Consider the following 18201-nt stretch of genomic DNA (forward strand, 5'->3'; position numbering starts at 1 on the left):
CGTCCCTTGTAGTGAAGTACTCAAGTCTTGTGGTTTATTCAGTGTTCCTTGGAGCATAGAATTTAAAGTGTGTTGGATGGGAGAAATTCGGAATCAGGATTTTATTATTTTATTATTTTTATAGGTTTGTAATATATTTAATAATTAACGAGTTCGGCCCAATTTTTAAATATTTAGATTCGTTAAAATATATTTTATTAAGTAAACGTGTAGGCTAACATAATAAGTCAATAAATGATCGATCAACCAAAATATAAAAATATTTTGAGTTCAATAATATAATGTAGATTTGTCAAAATCCGTAATGTAAACAAAATTTCAAATATGCAGGGCTTTAAATAATTTGAGAAAATAAAATTTATTATAGAAATATTTAATTTTTAAAACTTAATTTATGCTATGTTTTGTAGGTTAGTTAAATTCAGTGTTCCAGAAATCGTTAGGCGTGCCAGGACGGTGAGGGTACCTTCGAGAGATTAATCGGCAAGTCGGAGATTAATCGGACTGATTAATCGGAACATTAATCGGAAGAATATAAATATTATTTTTAATTTTCATAATTATATAATTATCAACCTGTCAAATATTTGTTTGAAAAAAAGAAATTAGAATGATATTAAACAATATCTACACATTTGACATGCGTTATGTACTAATTATTGAGTTTACAATATTAACTATATTTTAATTCACACTTTTAAATTAATTATAATATGTTATTTTTATATTTTAAGTGAGAAAATAAATATATTAGATTACTTGTTATTTCTTATCAATACTTTATATTATAAATTGACATGATATTGTGTGAAATTATGAAATTAATGATTTAAAATTATAAAAACGAAAAAAAAATATTTTTTTAATTATTTTCCGCCTACACCGCCTAGGATCAATTTCTGACCGCCTAGCCCGCCTAATCCCGATTTTGACCCGATTTTTTGAAAAAATAGCTAAATCACCGTCTAGGTCCGAGTGAAGACGTTTTACCACCGCCTGGCGCATAGGCTAAGCCGCCTAGACCGATTTTTAGAATACTGGTTAAATTAAGTATAAGGAAAGTACAATTCGAAAGGTGCTCTCCGTCCCCTGTCGAAAGTACAAGTAAAGATTCATTCTAATGTAGTGGGCACACTAGTTTAGTTTAATTAATTAATAAAGAGGGCACACTAATTTAATGACATCAAATAGGGTATGGGAGAGAACCTAAAAACGGTGTATATTGGGTAAGTTTGGCAATTCCGTTAAGCGGGCTTATTGACTTATAAGCCCGTTTGACGAGTGTTTGTCAACCCAGCTTATAAGTTGAATTTACAACTTATAAGCTGATAAGTTGAATGTTGGTAATGACGTACTTTTTCACAACTTATTTTTGATTTTTCATTTTTTTATCAATTTTAATTTTAGAATATATTTTTTTAAATGTTAATATAACTTAAAATATAAGAATTAAGATAATTATATATAAAAATTATTTATTTTAATTCATTTAAATAAAAATAATTCTGACTTATAAGTTAAATTATCCAAATACTTATATAACTTATAATCATTTATTAACTTATCACTTATTACTCACTTATTCACTTTAAATCGTAAGTTACTTATTTTAAGATTTCCCAAACGGGCACATTATAATGTAACAAATTAAATACACTTTTGACACTCTAGTAAACAAAATAAAACGTAAATTTAATTTATTGTATAGTATATTTATATTTAAGGAGTATGCAGATACAATTTATATATCTTGGTTGTTATTTAAGTTTATATTAAGCTGTTGTTTTTATAAAAAAATAAATTTTAATTGCAACGCTTTTATGTTTTTTTGATTAAAATTGCATAACTTTCATAATACTAGTTTCTTCTTTTTTCGTGTGCATTATTTCATTTACGTTGTTTAACACGAAGCATATGAAATAGTTTCTTGGTGTTGAGTAACCGGCTCATCTAAAATTTTAAAATGTTAGACAAAGGCTCCAATAGGATCATATATTTAACACTTCCCATTACTCGTAAATTGTGAGAACGTTGGGTGTGACTGAAAATCGAACCTTAGTTATTGAATCTTAGTTCACCCGTCAGGCTAAACTCTGATACCATATTGAGTAATCAGCTCATCTAAAACCTTAAAGTGTTAGAAAAAGGTCCAATAGGATCATATATTTAACATTTGTCACATATTTTATCATAAAATTTCTTCTTTCTTTCTTTTGTCCAGTTGGGCTAGACCCAGGCATTTGGCACCAGATTTGGTAGCGAATAGATCTTCCAAATTCACAGTTCAGGATATGGACTTCAACAAGATTTAGAGGAACATTGGAGTTCAATAGGAACATTATGGATCAGGATAAGTCTTTCTCAGAGGAATTGACGGGCCCTCAATGAAGTAGTTATGCAAATAATTTTAATAATTTCAATTTATTAAGTCTACAGGACCATTCAATTTATCAAGGTTGGGTTAAAGTTAGGTTAAGTCTAAGCATATTTACGACTAATGAAGTTGAGAATATAATTTCAGTTATACAAAAAGAAAATGTAATAACATTTTGTAAAGTTTGTTTGCTCTTTCTGTAAGCTTTCTTTTGTTCCTTATACAAAACATTCTGATCTCGCCCTCTTTTCCGGTTAACAATTTTCAATTGTTAATTGCAAAATGTATTACACCTAACTAAGCTGTAGTACTAGAAAAAGAAATCAGAAGACCTCTAATTTGATTAAAAAACTAATTTCTGGTGAAGAAGCTAACTTAAAACGAGGGCTAATAATAATATAGAAATTAAATAAAACATCCGTTAATGGAAACTTGAGTAATTAAGTAACTCATTTATCATAGCATCAATAGTCTTGCATAATTGCAAGTGTCTTGTTCATGTGACAAGGGTTTAATCATTTGTTATCAGTTTGTTCAGTTACGTAAATGGGGACAAATACAATGAGTTTGGAGGCGATGTATGCACGTCTAGCATTGGAGGAGGAAGAAGGCGGAGAACAGATCGAAGGAGTAACGGAGAATACACAAAGACAAGCAACATTTGTGTTGATTGGAAGGTTTTTAACAGAGAAGAATATCAATTTTCAGGCCATGCAGAATGTGTTGGCATCCATCTGGAAACCTAGGGAGGGTATGGAGATTCATGATTTAGGTGGATTACGGTATTCATTCGTATTTTATCATTTTCTTGATTTACAAAAAGTCATTGAGGGGGGGCCATGGACTTTCGAACAAAACCTTCTGTTACATCACAAATTAGAAGCAAATGAGGATGCCCATTCAGTCCAGTTAAATAAAATGGAGATATGGGTTCAGATTTACGATCTACCTGTAGGCATGATGTCAGAGAAGTTACTGGAGAATGTAGGGAACTATGTGGGAACTTTTGTGAAGGCTGATTCTCAGAATATTCATGGAGGGTGGAAAGTATTCTATCGTATTCGTGTTATAATGGACGTTGATAAGCCGATTAAGAGAAGAATGAAGCTCAAGAGGGAGGGAGGTGTATGGTCATGGATAAATTTTAAATACGAACGATTAAGTACGTTTTGTTTTGTATGTGGTTTGCTTGGACATTCTGACCGAGATTGTGGCATTGTCTATGCGAATCCTGATAAGACTATCGAGAGGTCATATGGGACGTGGTTACGAGCTCCTACTAGGGGGGGGGAAGAATCAGAATATCGGAGCTCGGTGGTTACGTAATGGTGGGGATGGAGGACAGAATTGGCGTTCGAATTCCGGTGGAATTCAGATACCAGGTAGTGCGGATCAGGCGAAAAATATGGGTGAGAGATTCATGGAGATAGACGGGCGAGTTACCGAAGTTAGTGGAGAGACAGGTGTAATACGGTTTGGCCAGTGTTCTCAACAGAGTGGACAACATAATTTGAGTGCTAAAATTATGGAAGGGATAGAGGTGAGCGGGAACATAAGTGAGGATGAGACAGTTGTCATGGATTCAAAACGAAAGAGGGGGAATGAGGATGTTATGGTAGATACAAGTGCGATAATTAATGTGGAGTCAAATGGGCTGGATATATCTAATGTCGGGCCAAAAAACTTGCTAGAGGCGGGACCTGTTGTGCAGGCCCGCCTACAACAATGAGTCTGTTATCGTGGAATTGTCGTGGGCTGGGTAAACCACGTACAATTCGGTTTTTAAAAGAGCTTACCCAACAAATAAAACCTAGTATTATTTTTCTATCAGAAACCTTATCAAAAAAGAAAAAAATAAGTGATTTATGTAAAGCTCTGAATTATGCTGATTGCTGGTCGGTTGATGCTCAAGGCCATAGTGGTGGAGTGGCGTTAATTTGGAGGAATGAAGGAGGGTGTGAGATAAAAGATGGGGGCACCCATTACATTGATTTCGAAGTGGTAAACGAGCAAGTTGGGCGATGGCGATATACTGGTTTTTATGGTTGTCCGGAGCGGGGAAGAAGGCAAGAATCATGGAATTTATTGAAGGATTTGGCGGGTAGATCGAATCTTCCATGGTGTATTATCGGGGACTTTAATGATATGATGAGTGCGGATGAAAAAAGAGGGGGGAGACCTCATCCGTTTCATTTGATTCAAGGTTTTGTTGATGTAGTAAATGAGTGTGGATTGAGGGATTTAGGCTACGTGGGGGATAAGTATACATGGGAAAAATCTCGTGGTAAGCCGAACTGGATTCAAGAGAGACTCGATAGGGGTTTAGCAAATCAAGATTGGTGCAGTCTATTTCCACAAGCGGAGGTTCAAAATCTGGAAGTAGCTACGTCTGATCATTTGCCGTTGTTCTTAAATTTGAATATGCAGGTATATCAAGTAAAGGAGCGCAGATTTAAATTCGAGAACTCATGGTTACGTGAAAAGGAGTGTGAGTTGGTGGTTCGGAATGGGTGGAATGAAGCATTGGGCCTGGATATTGTGAATAAAATTAATTTATGTGCTGTCCGTTTGAAGGAGTGGGGAGGTGGCTTAGCTTCAGAATACAAGCGACAGGGTAAGGAGTATCGAGCAAGGCTGAGAAAACTTCGTTCACGAAGAGATATCTGTGGGATTAATCTGTATAATGAAGTTAGGTGGCAATACATGAATCTGTTGGAGAAACAGGAGGTGTACTGGAAGCAACGGGCAAAAAATTTTTGGTTACGGGAAGGGGATAATAATACACGGTTTTTTCATAAGTATGCGTCTGGGAGAAGAAAGTCTAATCGCATGAAAAGAATCAAGGACGTAAATGGTGTCTGGAGAGAAACGAAACAGGAGATTCAGGAGGTTGTAGAGGGGTACTTTTCTCAATTGTTTACTGCATCGGGTGAGGATGGAAATATTGCAGATGGGGAGGCTGTAAAACGGGTGTCAGAAGCAGAAAATAACGATTTAATAGCTAAGGTTACACGAGAGGAAGTCAGAAGTGCAGTCTTTTCTATGCATCCGGATAAATCACCAGGTCCGGATGGGCTTAATCCTGCATTTTTTCAATCTTTTTGGAGTGTGGTGAGTGATGATGTAGTCCGGTTTTGTCAGCAGTACATAGACACAGGTGTTCTTCCTGATGGTATAAATCATTCGGTAATTTGCTTAATTCCAAAGGTGAAAGTGCCTCAAACCATGTCTGATCTTAGACCCATTTCGCTTTGTAATGTATTGGTGAGGATTCTTTCTAAGGTTATGGCTAACAGATTGAAAATGTGCTTGGGATCGATTATATCTGATAGGCAGAGTGCATTTATAGAAGGGAGATTACTTACGGATAATGCAATATTAGCTTTTGAAGTAAATCATTACATGAAGAGGAAGACACAAGGTAAAAATGGATTGGCTGCTTTAAAAATTGATATTTCTAAAGCGTATGATCGCTTGGAATGGGGCTTCGTTTACAACATGATGGTAAAATTCGGGTTTCATGAGCTGTGGATAACTCGAGTAATGAAGTTCTTGCAATCTGTGTCTTATAGCTTCTCACATGAGGATGGTGCTTTTGGTAATATTGTGCCTCAAAGGGGATTACGTCAAGGTGATCCTATTTCACCTTATATTTATATAATGTGTGCGGAAGGGTTAAGTGCCATGATTAGAAGGAGTGAGCAGGTCGGGTTGGTACATGGGTGTACGGTTGCACGAGGGGCACCAACAATATCGCACTTACTATTTGCCGACGATTGTTACTTTTTCTTTCGTGCAAATGCAAGTGAAGCAGGGGTAATGAGAGGGATATTGAATCGTTATGAACAAAATTCAGGTCAGATGGTGAATTATAACAAGTCAGTGGTTACATTCTCGCCTAACACGACTGTGGAATGTAGGAATGCGGTTTGTCATAAACTGGGTGTTCGAGAAACAGAAACACCTGGACGATATCTGGGGGTTCCAATGCGTGTTGGAAGGAATAAGGCAGGGGAGTTTGACTTCCTGGTAAAAAAGGTGGATGACAAATTACAGAACTGGAACAATCAAATAATATCAAGACATGGGAAAGTTACATTGCTCAAAACAGCAGCGCAATCCATACCTAATTTTTGGATGCAGTTATTCTTGATACCTAATACAGTTTCTGACAAGATTGAAAAACGCATGAACGCCTTTTGGTGGGGGAAGGGGGAAACGAATGGGGGGATTAAATGGTTATCGTGGGATAGAATGTGCACAATCAAAGAAGAAGGGGGGTTGGGTTTTCGGAAATTGAATGAATTTAATATAGCGATGTTGGCAAAGCAATCATGGAGGCTGATGGTGGAGAGCAACCCTTTGGTTAGTAAACTCATGAAGGCACGTTATTATCCAAATTCAGATTTTTAAATGCTTCACTTGGTTCAAATCCAAGTTATCTTTGGCGGAGTCTTATGGAAACCCAGGAAACGATGAAGCGGGGGGTACGTAAGAGGATTGGTAATGGTTTGACGACTACAGTATGGAAGGTGCCTTGGCTTCCTGCTATGGATGATGGGTATATCACAACGGAACCATATGAACAGTTACAGGATATCAAGGTGCAGAATCTGATGGATGAAACTCAACGAACATGGGATGTGGAGGTGGTCTCAGATTTGTTCAATGAACGGGATAGGAGACTCATTTTACAAATACCACTTCCTATACAGAGTAAAGAAGATTCGTGGTATTGGGCATTAGAAGACAAAGGAATTTTCTCTGTTAAAAGTTGCTACAGGAAAATTCGAGGTGAATATGCAGGGTTGGATCGAATCTTTTGGAAGAAGATATGGGGTTTGCAAATACCGGGAAAGATGATTAATTTCTTATGGAGGGCATGTATTAATGTCTTACCAACGGCAATGGCTTTGCGGAGTAAAATGGTGAATGTTTCTTCTTGTTGTTCCTGGTGTCATGCAGATGTAGAAGATGCAGTACATGTTCTGTTTACTTGTGGTATTGCAAGAGAAGTATGGTGTTCAGTGGGATTGCAAAATGTGGTCAGGGTCATACAAAATGATACTGTCATGTCAATTCTTAAACGAGTGCTTGAAGTGGGTACACGGGAACAATGGATTATGGTGGGTCTGATGTGTTGGAGTTTATGGACGAGGAGGAATAAATGGGTGTGGGAGAGAGTCCATATGTCTGCTTTTGGTATTAAGGCCATGGCACTTAATTTGGTGGCTGATTGGAAACATGCTCGAGCCTCAGAGGGTGCAAACCGGAGTGTGACTACTGAACACTGCAAAACATGGGTGAAACCACCGGAAGGGTGGATAAAGATAAATATCGATGCATCGTTTTGTGCAGGAGGCAGTAACGTTGGGATCGGTTGTGTGGCTCGTGATAGCAGAGGCCGTTTTCTTCGAGCAAGATGCAATGTATTGCATGGAACTGCACAGGTGCGAGAGGCGGAGGCGTGCAGTTTGAAAGAAGCTCTAGAATGGATTCGAGGATGGAGAACAGAAAAGTGCATCTTTGAATCAGATGCCAAGCTACTAGTGGATGCATTTCAGAGGGATCGAGGGAGATCAAACTTTGATACTATTGTTGAAACTTGTAGTAGTAGTCTTAAATACTTTAAGGAAGTGTCGATTGTTTTTGCTAGTCGATCTGCGAATAGTGTGGCTCATGTATTAGCACAAGCTGCATATTCTATGTCAGGTCCTACGGAGTGGTTTAGTGCTGCTCCAGATTTTATTTCATGTAACCTTGAGTTGGATTTAAATTAGTATAAGCAAGTACGTTTTATTCAAAAAAAAAAAAAAAAAAAAAGAAATCAGAGATTTTAATTGATTTGACTTTGACCCGACCCAAATATTTCTTGTACCAAATTTTGGGTATAACACCTTATACGGGGATTTGGCAGTGGATTTGGTAGCCAATATCGCTCTTACAGACTCGTATTTCAGGGCGTGGAGTCCAACATGAACAGTGTGGATCAAGGCAAGGAATTAGATATAACAAAAAACCCTTTAAAAGTTGGTACTCCCTCCGTCCCAACAGGATGTTTACATCTCTGGTGGGCACGGAGACCAATATATATATATATAAAAGTAGGTAAAGTAATGAAAAATGATGAAAAGTGGTTAAAGTAGTGGGACCTATTACTATTTAATAATAGATTTGAGAGAGTGGAGGAAGTTAGTGGGTGTAATAGTGTTTTATATTATTAAAAGTTTACTATTTTTGGAATGTAAAGAAATGGATGGGACGGCCCAAAATAGTAACTGTAAAGAAATGGATGGGACAGAGGGAGTAGTAAATAGTTTTTTTTTTGTTTTCGGAAAGAAAGAGAGAGGCTAATAGAACTAGGGCTGTATATGTAATTCGCTGAATCGCACCAATCACTAGTATCACTTGTTGCGAATAATCGCAAAATGCAGATCGAATGTGAATCGGAAGTATATCGCAAAATGCAGATCGAATACGAATTGAAAGTAAATAATCGCAAAAATCGAACCACAACCGCAAACTGCTACTCCCTCCGTCCCACCGGATTGTTTACGTTACTTTTCGACACGCTTTTCAATGTTCGTTTAAAGTATAGTTTCATAATATATATTTTTTAATTTTTTAAGAATAAAAGTTTTATGTTTAAACTTTTATTCAAAAATTTTTTTTTTATAAAAAACATTATGAAACTATACTTTAGATAAGCCTCGAAATGCGTGCCGAATAGTAACGTAAACATCCCAGTGGGACGGAGGGAGTATATATATCAAAAATATAAATAAATAAATAAATAAATATATTCATATATTATAAAACACCTTAAATAAAAATTATAGAATAAAAAGTTCAGACCTTTGGGGTGTTGGACTTTGAAATACTATCTTTTTATTTTATACTATAGTACTGTATGTGTTTTACAATCTACATAACCACATATGTAGAACATTTTACTTTTACAAAATCTTTTAATTTGATAGATATATTCTATTGAACTATTTTATTATTCATTTATCTGGATCAATCAATTCGCAGGGCTACTCAGCATACGGCTGTATTAAGCTTAGTCCAAGAAACATTTCCATAACTGATGAATGATGATATGTTACAAATATATATTCCAAATTTATGTCATTTTTTGCAAAGTATAAGCTTTAAAATGTGTTGGATGACTACAATTTTGGATTTGAATTTTGTAATTATATTATCTTAATTAATTTCTGAAATTTGGGATCCAAATTTTGTAATTTTTTCATCTTAATTATTTTTACACTTAAAAAATTTAGTCATCCGTGCATTAACAACAATAACAATCACAGGTGAAGTATTTCATTGTTTTCAAATGAAGTCTAAATAAGATGTTTTTCAACCAACTATGTATCAAATTTATAAAATTTTATTCATTCTATTTGAGAGGACACACTAATTCAATGAAAGCAACTTATATATGATATTTGAATTGGTTAACAAACAACTTAGCTCAACTAAATGTAGATGATGAATGATGAATTGATGATGAAGCTTATGATAATTAAATTATTAGAGAAAATTAAGGAAAAATGTTTGTTATTTATCTTACCTTAAATCTCCTTATTTGCTGACACGTATAAAACATAATCATTTTTTTAATTTTCCAAATATTTATCTTGTGGGTTTGTATATCTTTTTAAATATGCAGGGTTTTAAATAATTTGAGATAATAAAATTTATTATACAAATAATTATTTTTTGGAAAAATTAATTTATGATACGTTTTGTAGGTTAGTTAAATTACAGTTGAGGAAAGTACAATTCGAAAGGGCTCCCGTCCAGTATAGATTCGTTCTAATGCAGAGGGCACTCTAGTTTAGTTTAATTAATGTAGAGTGCACATTAGTTTAACTAGCTTAAAATCATTACGATGCACGGTGTGTACATATTTTTTTTAATATTACATAATTTTAAAAAAATACTTGAATTCAATCTTAATTTTGTTCATTTAAAAATTTAAATGATAAGATTTCATGATAATTATATAAGTAAATTTATATGTCTATAACTTTTTAGAACATTTAAACTTATTTAAAGTGATAACATTGATAGGGGGAATATTATTATAATGAAATTATTATTTTATTGAGGGTAAAAATATAATATCTCCATTATGTTGGTATCTTTATAAAAAACTATTATTTTAGCATGGTGATTAAATCGATTAACTATAACTATATAAAAGATATTTGAAAAAGAGAACGATATAGTTTATTGATAATTATAAGTGTATTTTAAATAAAATTATGTTTTAAATAAAATTTGAATTTTTTTCCACATGAATAGGATACGAATTATACTTAGTCTAATATTAATTTAATTTATCTCGGATCAGTGATTTATATTATTTTATTTTAGCCCGATGCCCAATACACCGACCAAATCAAATAATTTCTTGCCACGTATTTTACCATGAAATTTCTTCCAAATTCACATTTCAGGATATGGAGTTCAACAAGAATAGGGGTGTAACTCGAACCAAGCCGAGTCAGGTTTATGTTATACGAGTTCGAGCTCGGGTTTAAACTGAACAAGTCAAACCGGGTCGAGTCTTACAAAACGAGCTCGAGCCGGATACAAAATTGTCGCGGAGCTCAATTCGTTTCCGAGCTCGAGCCGGGTTGAGTCAAAACGAGCTCGAGCTTGAGCTGCTCAGGGTCACTGTGAATCAGGATATGTCTTTAAGTCTTTCAAGGAATTAACGGGACCTCATTGAAGTAGGCATACAAACAATTTTAATAAATTCTCGGGTGATTAATAATCGAACACATAAATCATGACCTCAAATACATTTAGAATTAAGGATTAGCACATCCAAAGCCAATGGTAGCAGAGAGAGTCTCCAGGACCATTCAATTTATCAAGGTTGGGTTAAAGTTAGGTTAAATCTAATCAATTTTACCACTAATGACGTTGAGAATATAATTTCAGTTATACAAAAAGAAAATGTAATAACATTTTGTAAAGTTTGTTTGCTCTTTCTGTAAGCTTTCTTTTGTTCCTTATACAAAACATTCTGATCTCGCCCTCTTTTCCGGTCAACAATTTTCAATTGTTAATTGCAAAATGTATTACACCTAACTAAGTTGCAGTACTAGAAAAGAAATCAGAGATTTTAATTGATTTGACTTTGACCCGTGTTATAGCTAAAATTTGGTATTGGATCATCTCGGGTCAAATACGGGTCAATTGGAATTGAATTGGGGCAAGAAGATGAATAATTAGGTTTTGGTCTGCATTGTATGAAGCGAAGACGCGCCCTGTATATGTAGGATGCGTCCATGATTGTGTAGGCTCTACTTTGGGTTGTCATGTTAAGAGATGGGGAGGAAGATATTGAAAGGAGGAGGACGCGCCCAAGGCGCAGGACGCGCCCTGATAAGTAAAAATAATGGGATGAGCTGTACAGGTAATAAGGTTGCCATGCAAGGAGAATATGTGTATTTTACAAGGGGAGGACGCGTCCTGCCTCCTGGAGATGCACACTTTGGGATGGTTGAGCTTGTTCTCATTCAAGACAAAGCAAATAGAGATACTTGGAAGATATAGCAATATGTGGAGTTCATAGGGTCAGGACGCGCCCAATCGTTCAGGACGGGTCCTATGTGTGAAGAATGCATGATCAAGAGTAAGTTTAAAACAAGGCAAGCGTGGAAGGAGCAATGGAGGATTATTTTCACTAACGTATTTGTTGCAGGTACTCTTTGAAGAATTCCCTCCTTGAGACGGTCAAGGAGGGGGGTGTCCGTGAAAAGCTTGAAGGCCTCCAGGGGTATGCCTGATGATTGAAGGCCTCCTCCTGTATTCAACGGGTGTCCTCGTTGGGGATGCGGGGTTACCTTTGGTGTGTGCTTTGGGAACTCTGTTCTTGTATTCAACGGGTGTCCTCGTTGGAGAACTTTGGAGTTATCCTGCACTTTGCACCCAAGAGCTTGGGATCGCCTGTCCTGCTATCTGGTGGGTTATCCTCATTCGGGGGATAGGGACGCGTCTGGCATTTGGGGTGAACCGTGGCTATACCTGCGTTTGTAATTCAAGGGAGATAGCTGTAGCGGAATGTTATCCTTGCGCAGGGAGATGCATTATCCGTGAAGTCCTGCGATTACAAACGAGCCTTGGGTCTTCGCGGTTGGGCCTCATAGTTGGACATTCCTAAAGCTAGCGGAAGATGAATTCTGGATTGGGCCTGGGAATAAGAAGTCTAAGCCCATTAGATTTCTTGTTCCCCAAAAACTACGTGGGCTTGATTCCCTATAAATAGGGATACGTAGGCAAATTGTAAGGGGTCGGAAGCGAGAGCCATAAGGAGCCACCACCAACCCTAAGCAATCTCAGCCCCCAATTTATCACAACCACCACACTCCGCTCACTTTTCAGGCGAAGAACCACCATCGTAGATCTTGATTCCGGCGACGAACCTCAAACTTTGTTGATACCAAATTCCTCCGTCAACAACCTGAATATTTCTTGTACCAAATTTTGGGTATACGGGGATTTGGCAGGGGATTTGGTTCCAGACTCGTATTTCAGGGTGTGGAGTCCAACATGAACGGTGTGGATTAATTAAAAGTTGGTAGTAAATAGTTTCTTTTTTTTCCGGAAAGAAAGAGAGAGGCTAATGTAACCAGGGCTATATAAGTAATTCGTTGAATCGCACCAATCACTCATATCGCTTGTTGCGAAGTTGAATTTAATATAATTTATAATGATATATAGTTCGATATAAAATAGTATTTAAATTGGTAAACCAATAGAGGAAGTTGACTTTAACATCAATTAAAATTAGAATTGATCGAACCAATAATTAGATTAGAATAATTAAGTAAGGGTAATTAAGTAATTTCAGCAAGTACCGACCGACCGACTACCAAACTTTTAATGTTTCGTCTATTATAATATAGTTTAGATGGTTAAAGATTTTTAACGTTATATCACATATATCTTTAAACATTTCAATATAAATCTTTGTTTACGTGCAGTTTTAATCATTTTATGAAAATTATATTTTTTATAATAGTTACCCATATTGTTAGAATGAAGAATAAATTCTATTATCCGTGTTTAAGTCTTCATCTACTAATCTTATTTTTTCCCTTAAAATGTATTTAATCTATCTATATATAACTATTAATTGTTAATATTAAATAATGAAGTAGTATTAAATACACGTAATAATGAGACATAGACTTAATATCTATATATTAAATTAGATTTAATTAATATGTATGCATATTAAATTAGGATAATTATTAACATACAATTATGAGGGGCAATTTAGTAATTTTAATATGAATAAATTGTCTTACCAACCCCCACTTGCTCTATTATATAGATAATAGATATCTCAAAAGTTTTTATTTTATTTTGGAAGCACAAGAATGAATTTTAAAAAAAATCATGCATTATCTCCCGGTAAACAAACATTGTTGTTGTGATTTATTAAGTTGGCTAGTACACGCAACTATGATGACATGCAATTTTTAAAATGGGTGTTCTAAATTTATTAAGCTTTTAAATTTAAATGCTTAGCGAGGACATATATTATTATTTATTTTTTAGTGAGGTATTGGAGAAATATTACAATATTATCTAGATCTGCTTCATACATGATTATTTTTTAGTAAATAAATATAAGATTCCCTACACTTAGATGTACTATCCCCCTTATATACCACACTTTCTAATATACTACAACTAATAAATTATTTATATATATTAACTAGTTTATTAATTAGCCATGAATAAAAATATTTTCTATAAACCAATAAATGAACTATTTATATATTATTTTATTTTCTATCTCTAGCAAAAGTATTTTTTAATTTTAATCTTGATGACTATTTCATAATGCTTTCATTCAAATCATTTCATATGCTCTATCTATTTTTAAAATATCATAAATTTGAACTGGTAATTAAGTCCGAACTGATATTGAAAAACTATCATTAATTTATTTAAGTACATAAAAAAGAAAGTGATATTGAAAAACTATCATTATTTTTATTTAAGTACATAAAAAAAATGAATTTCAGCATCTTATTTAGGTATGAATGATTTGCCTTAAAAATGATGAAGAAAGTATTTTTTATTAAGTGCTTGACGAAAGAGGTCTTTTATATATATATATATAAATATATATGTATGTATGAAAACGGAATGTTGTGAATTGAATGGAGTATTTCAAAATAGATTCAACAAAATATGTTTGATTCAATTAAACTCCAATTTTTTACACAAATATATATATCAGTAAATATATTTTGAGTTAAATTTAGATAAATAATATATTTTTCTGCATTTTTTTTAATTTTAAAAGTTAACATTTAATAATTTTGAACCCATAAAATTGTGTAATTTTACATATTTTTTGATAAATTCAGTATATATTATTTTTATGGTTGAATAGTCTGTAAATCACATGAAACAATATAATTAATTCTTTTTGATTTTTTTTTTGAAAGGTAATTAATTCTTTTTGATAAATTCTAAATATCAATTTGTTGGAAGGGAACTCGTTCAACTAATTTACTGAAATTCACGCGAACCCAATGATATGCCACAAATTAAATTTGAATGTATCCTAGAGTCTCGAGGTGTCTGAAACCGATAACTGCCACCGAATTTAGACCGCCAGAAACATGTATAAAGAAGGGTGTTGCGTGCTAAATGCAGTAATAATTTGCTTTACGCAGTAATCGCTAATTACCTTTATAAAGAAGGGTATTAAATGGTCCGTTCTTGTAAATTGAGTTGACTTATACTGTGTTAATTACTACTGCATGTCCTGCTTCTTGGGATTAACACATTCTCCTTTCCATCAGATTAATAGCCAAATTGTAGATTTATATTTACATATTTATATGTACGTTGCACTTTTCTTTTTAAAAATATTTATTTTAAAATTTATACAGTACTTATTAGACATAATTAATTATTCAAAATTTTATAATTTTTTAAAGAATATGATACTTCTTCCTCCTCATTCATTTCTATATATTTTTCTTTTTAGATGTCTCATTCAATTTTATAAATTTCAAAACTTACAAAAAAGTAAATATTTTATAATATAAATATTTACAACACTCACTTACATCTTCTACTATACAAATTTATATATTAAATATTAATTGGTCACACCACTTTACCCATTATTTTCTTTTACTTTTTTCTCACAATATTTTAATTTTTCTTAAACTCAATACCAAACGTGACGAATGGAGTAACTTTTAATTATTTTCTATTCGAGTATACTATAAAATAATATTCAAATACACAAAAATAAATGAATTGAATTTATCAAACATAAAATATTTAAATATTTTTCAGACAAATAAAAGAGATATATTAAAAAGTTAGAAGAACGATATTTTTAAAATAACCGTAATTTAGCAACGTTGATGTACACTAATCACACTCATGGACTTGTGTATTTAATATCCTCATGAGCACAAAAAACAAGAAATGTTAAATATATAATCTCTCATTACTGCATAAAGTAAAAATGTAGCATTTAGCAATCTATATAAAGTAAAATCCAAAACGGCTGACCTGGCACTTCTCAGATGGGATTAAACTGTTTTCTCTCACTTCTCGTGCGCCTTCCATTTCTCTGTTTTTGCCTCATATTTTTTTGTAACTGTTATTAGGAAAATCAATAGTCAATCCTTTTAATTCAGTTTTAGGCTCTCTATCTTCCTTGATTTGGCCGAAGAAACCAGCTAAAGGAAAGACATGTACATAGAAATTAGCTGTAGCAAGGAGTGAAATATTTTTCTTAATTACACCAACTAGCGGTAACTTCACATTTTTTGATATTATTATATTGAAAATATGAAATGAAAAACATTATTTAGAGGCAATTAACAAATTTTCTTTTATAGATTTTAGAACAAAAAAGATCCAGGATAAGAAATATTACTATTTTCTTAATGTAATATTTCCTAATATAAGAATATTACAGCAAAAATGTGTCTAATTACAATATGAAATGAGGTCACAATGCACTTGTAAATTGTAAGTAACAAATTGCACCTAATTTGGTCAATTTCGCACTATGTTTTTCACAACTTTTATCAAAATTTAATTATCACATCCTTCAAATTAGGGGTTTAAAGTCATTAACTGATAACTAATAACACAATATGCACAAAAGAATAAAATAATAAATACGACCTCTTCGTGCATATGAATAGATTTCTAAGTATGTACAGTTAAACCTCTTTAAAGTAATACCCTTGGGACCGGGAAAAAATATTACTTTACCGAATTTATTACTTTATCGATATAATAATATTTTATTACTTTATCGATAAAGTAATATTTTATTACTTTACCAAATTTTTATGTTTACGTGGTACAGTATAATATATAATGTACGTATAAAAACTAGAATTAATCACATGCAATGTATTTGATCTAAAATTACTTTTATTATGATTACTTATATCCAAAAACTAGATGCATGCATATTAAAATTGCACCAGATCAGTACATAAAGGTAACATGTGTTGTGTACGTTGTATTGAAACTCAACCATCTAATATTTATTGCAAATTGTTTTCGGCATTGCAAGATTCGTTCAGAAGAAAATGATGAACAAGAACTTGGAGAAATAAATGAAGGTGTCGAAGGATTAAATGAAGTTATCTCTAATTTACGATATAGGAATGTGATGGATGTCGAGCATCTCTTAAACTATCCAAACGAGAATGATGCGGTTATGGAATCACCTACGGATGAAGAAATCATTGAGTCGGTAATGAGCACTGATGAAGGGACTGATCCTGAACCCGACGATAGCAATGTCATCCCAAGCGTGTCATCAAAGGAAGCATTTCAAGCACTCACCACTTTGAACAATTACTTGTTACAACACGAGCAAAACATACCAGGAGTTATTTTTGCTTTACATAAAGTCAAGGACGAGATTAATTTTGGCTTTGGTGGAAAGAAGAAACAAGCTACAATAGATTCATATTTTAATAAGAATTAAATTTTGTAATCATATACATTATACAGTATATATATATATATAATTATGAAATTATTACTTTACATATTACTTGGGCCCTTAATGACTTTCGAATTTTTTATTATCTTATGCTTTTAGCGAGAATATTACTTTACAACATTGGCCCAAGTTGGGACCGATGAAAATTATTACTTAAGCGAGGTTATTACTTTATCGGATATTACTTAATCGAGGTTTAACTTTCATGGAAAGTTGTATTGAAACAAATGTGTAATTTAATTTTCAAAATATCGAAGTCAAGATTAAAAAAACTTCCTGAATGCACCAACTGATTTATAGCTTCGCTTAAAATTTCACTAAATCCCTTGATCACGCGATTCTATAAAAAAATACTATTATAATAAATCGGACAACTAAATCGGCGTAATTATACATCACAACGTCTAACGTCTTCCTAATCTTTTGTATCTAATCATGACATTTTGAAATAATTAAACAGATAACACATAGGTCACATACAACATAAACATATATATAATTCACGTAACATGTAGGTGAAATTATGAAAAGTTTGGTTCAGTGTTTTTAAAACTAAAATTGGGTCAAAATACGATTTTTGATAAATCTCCGACTCATAAAGGTTTATATAATAAGCGACCTTTCGATATAAAAGAATTTAGGCCTCAAAAATATTTTAACGAAAGAGGAATAATTTTCTAAATCTAGACACGTTCATTTTGTTCAAAACGTACTAGTTATCTATTTAATATCAATAAAATAAGAATAATTCCATTAATAATAATATTGTAAATTTTTAATAACTAAG

General features: G+C 33.2%; 1 protein-coding gene across 1 annotated transcript; it reads left to right on the forward strand.

Annotated features, from left to right (window-relative positions):
* The first annotated feature begins 16865 nt into the window (after positions 1-16865).
* On the forward strand, positions 16866-17396 carry LOC141720200 (uncharacterized). The gene has a single exon (XM_074522549.1). The coding sequence runs from the start codon at positions 16866-16868 to the stop codon at positions 17394-17396; it is 531 nt and encodes a 176-aa protein (XP_074378650.1).
* Positions 17397-18201: the final 805 nt, after the last annotated feature.

This window comes from Apium graveolens, chromosome 4, assembly GCF_009905375.1.
Source record: "Apium graveolens cultivar Ventura chromosome 4, ASM990537v1, whole genome shotgun sequence".
In the NCBI taxonomy this organism is placed as follows: Eukaryota; Viridiplantae; Streptophyta; class Magnoliopsida; order Apiales; family Apiaceae; genus Apium; species Apium graveolens.

What these genes read in the sequence shown, in the direction of transcription:
- LOC141720200 (XM_074522549.1), top strand. Translation starts at nt 16,866, where the DNA reads ATGCATATTAAAATTGCACCAGATCAGTACATAAAGGTAACATGTGTT.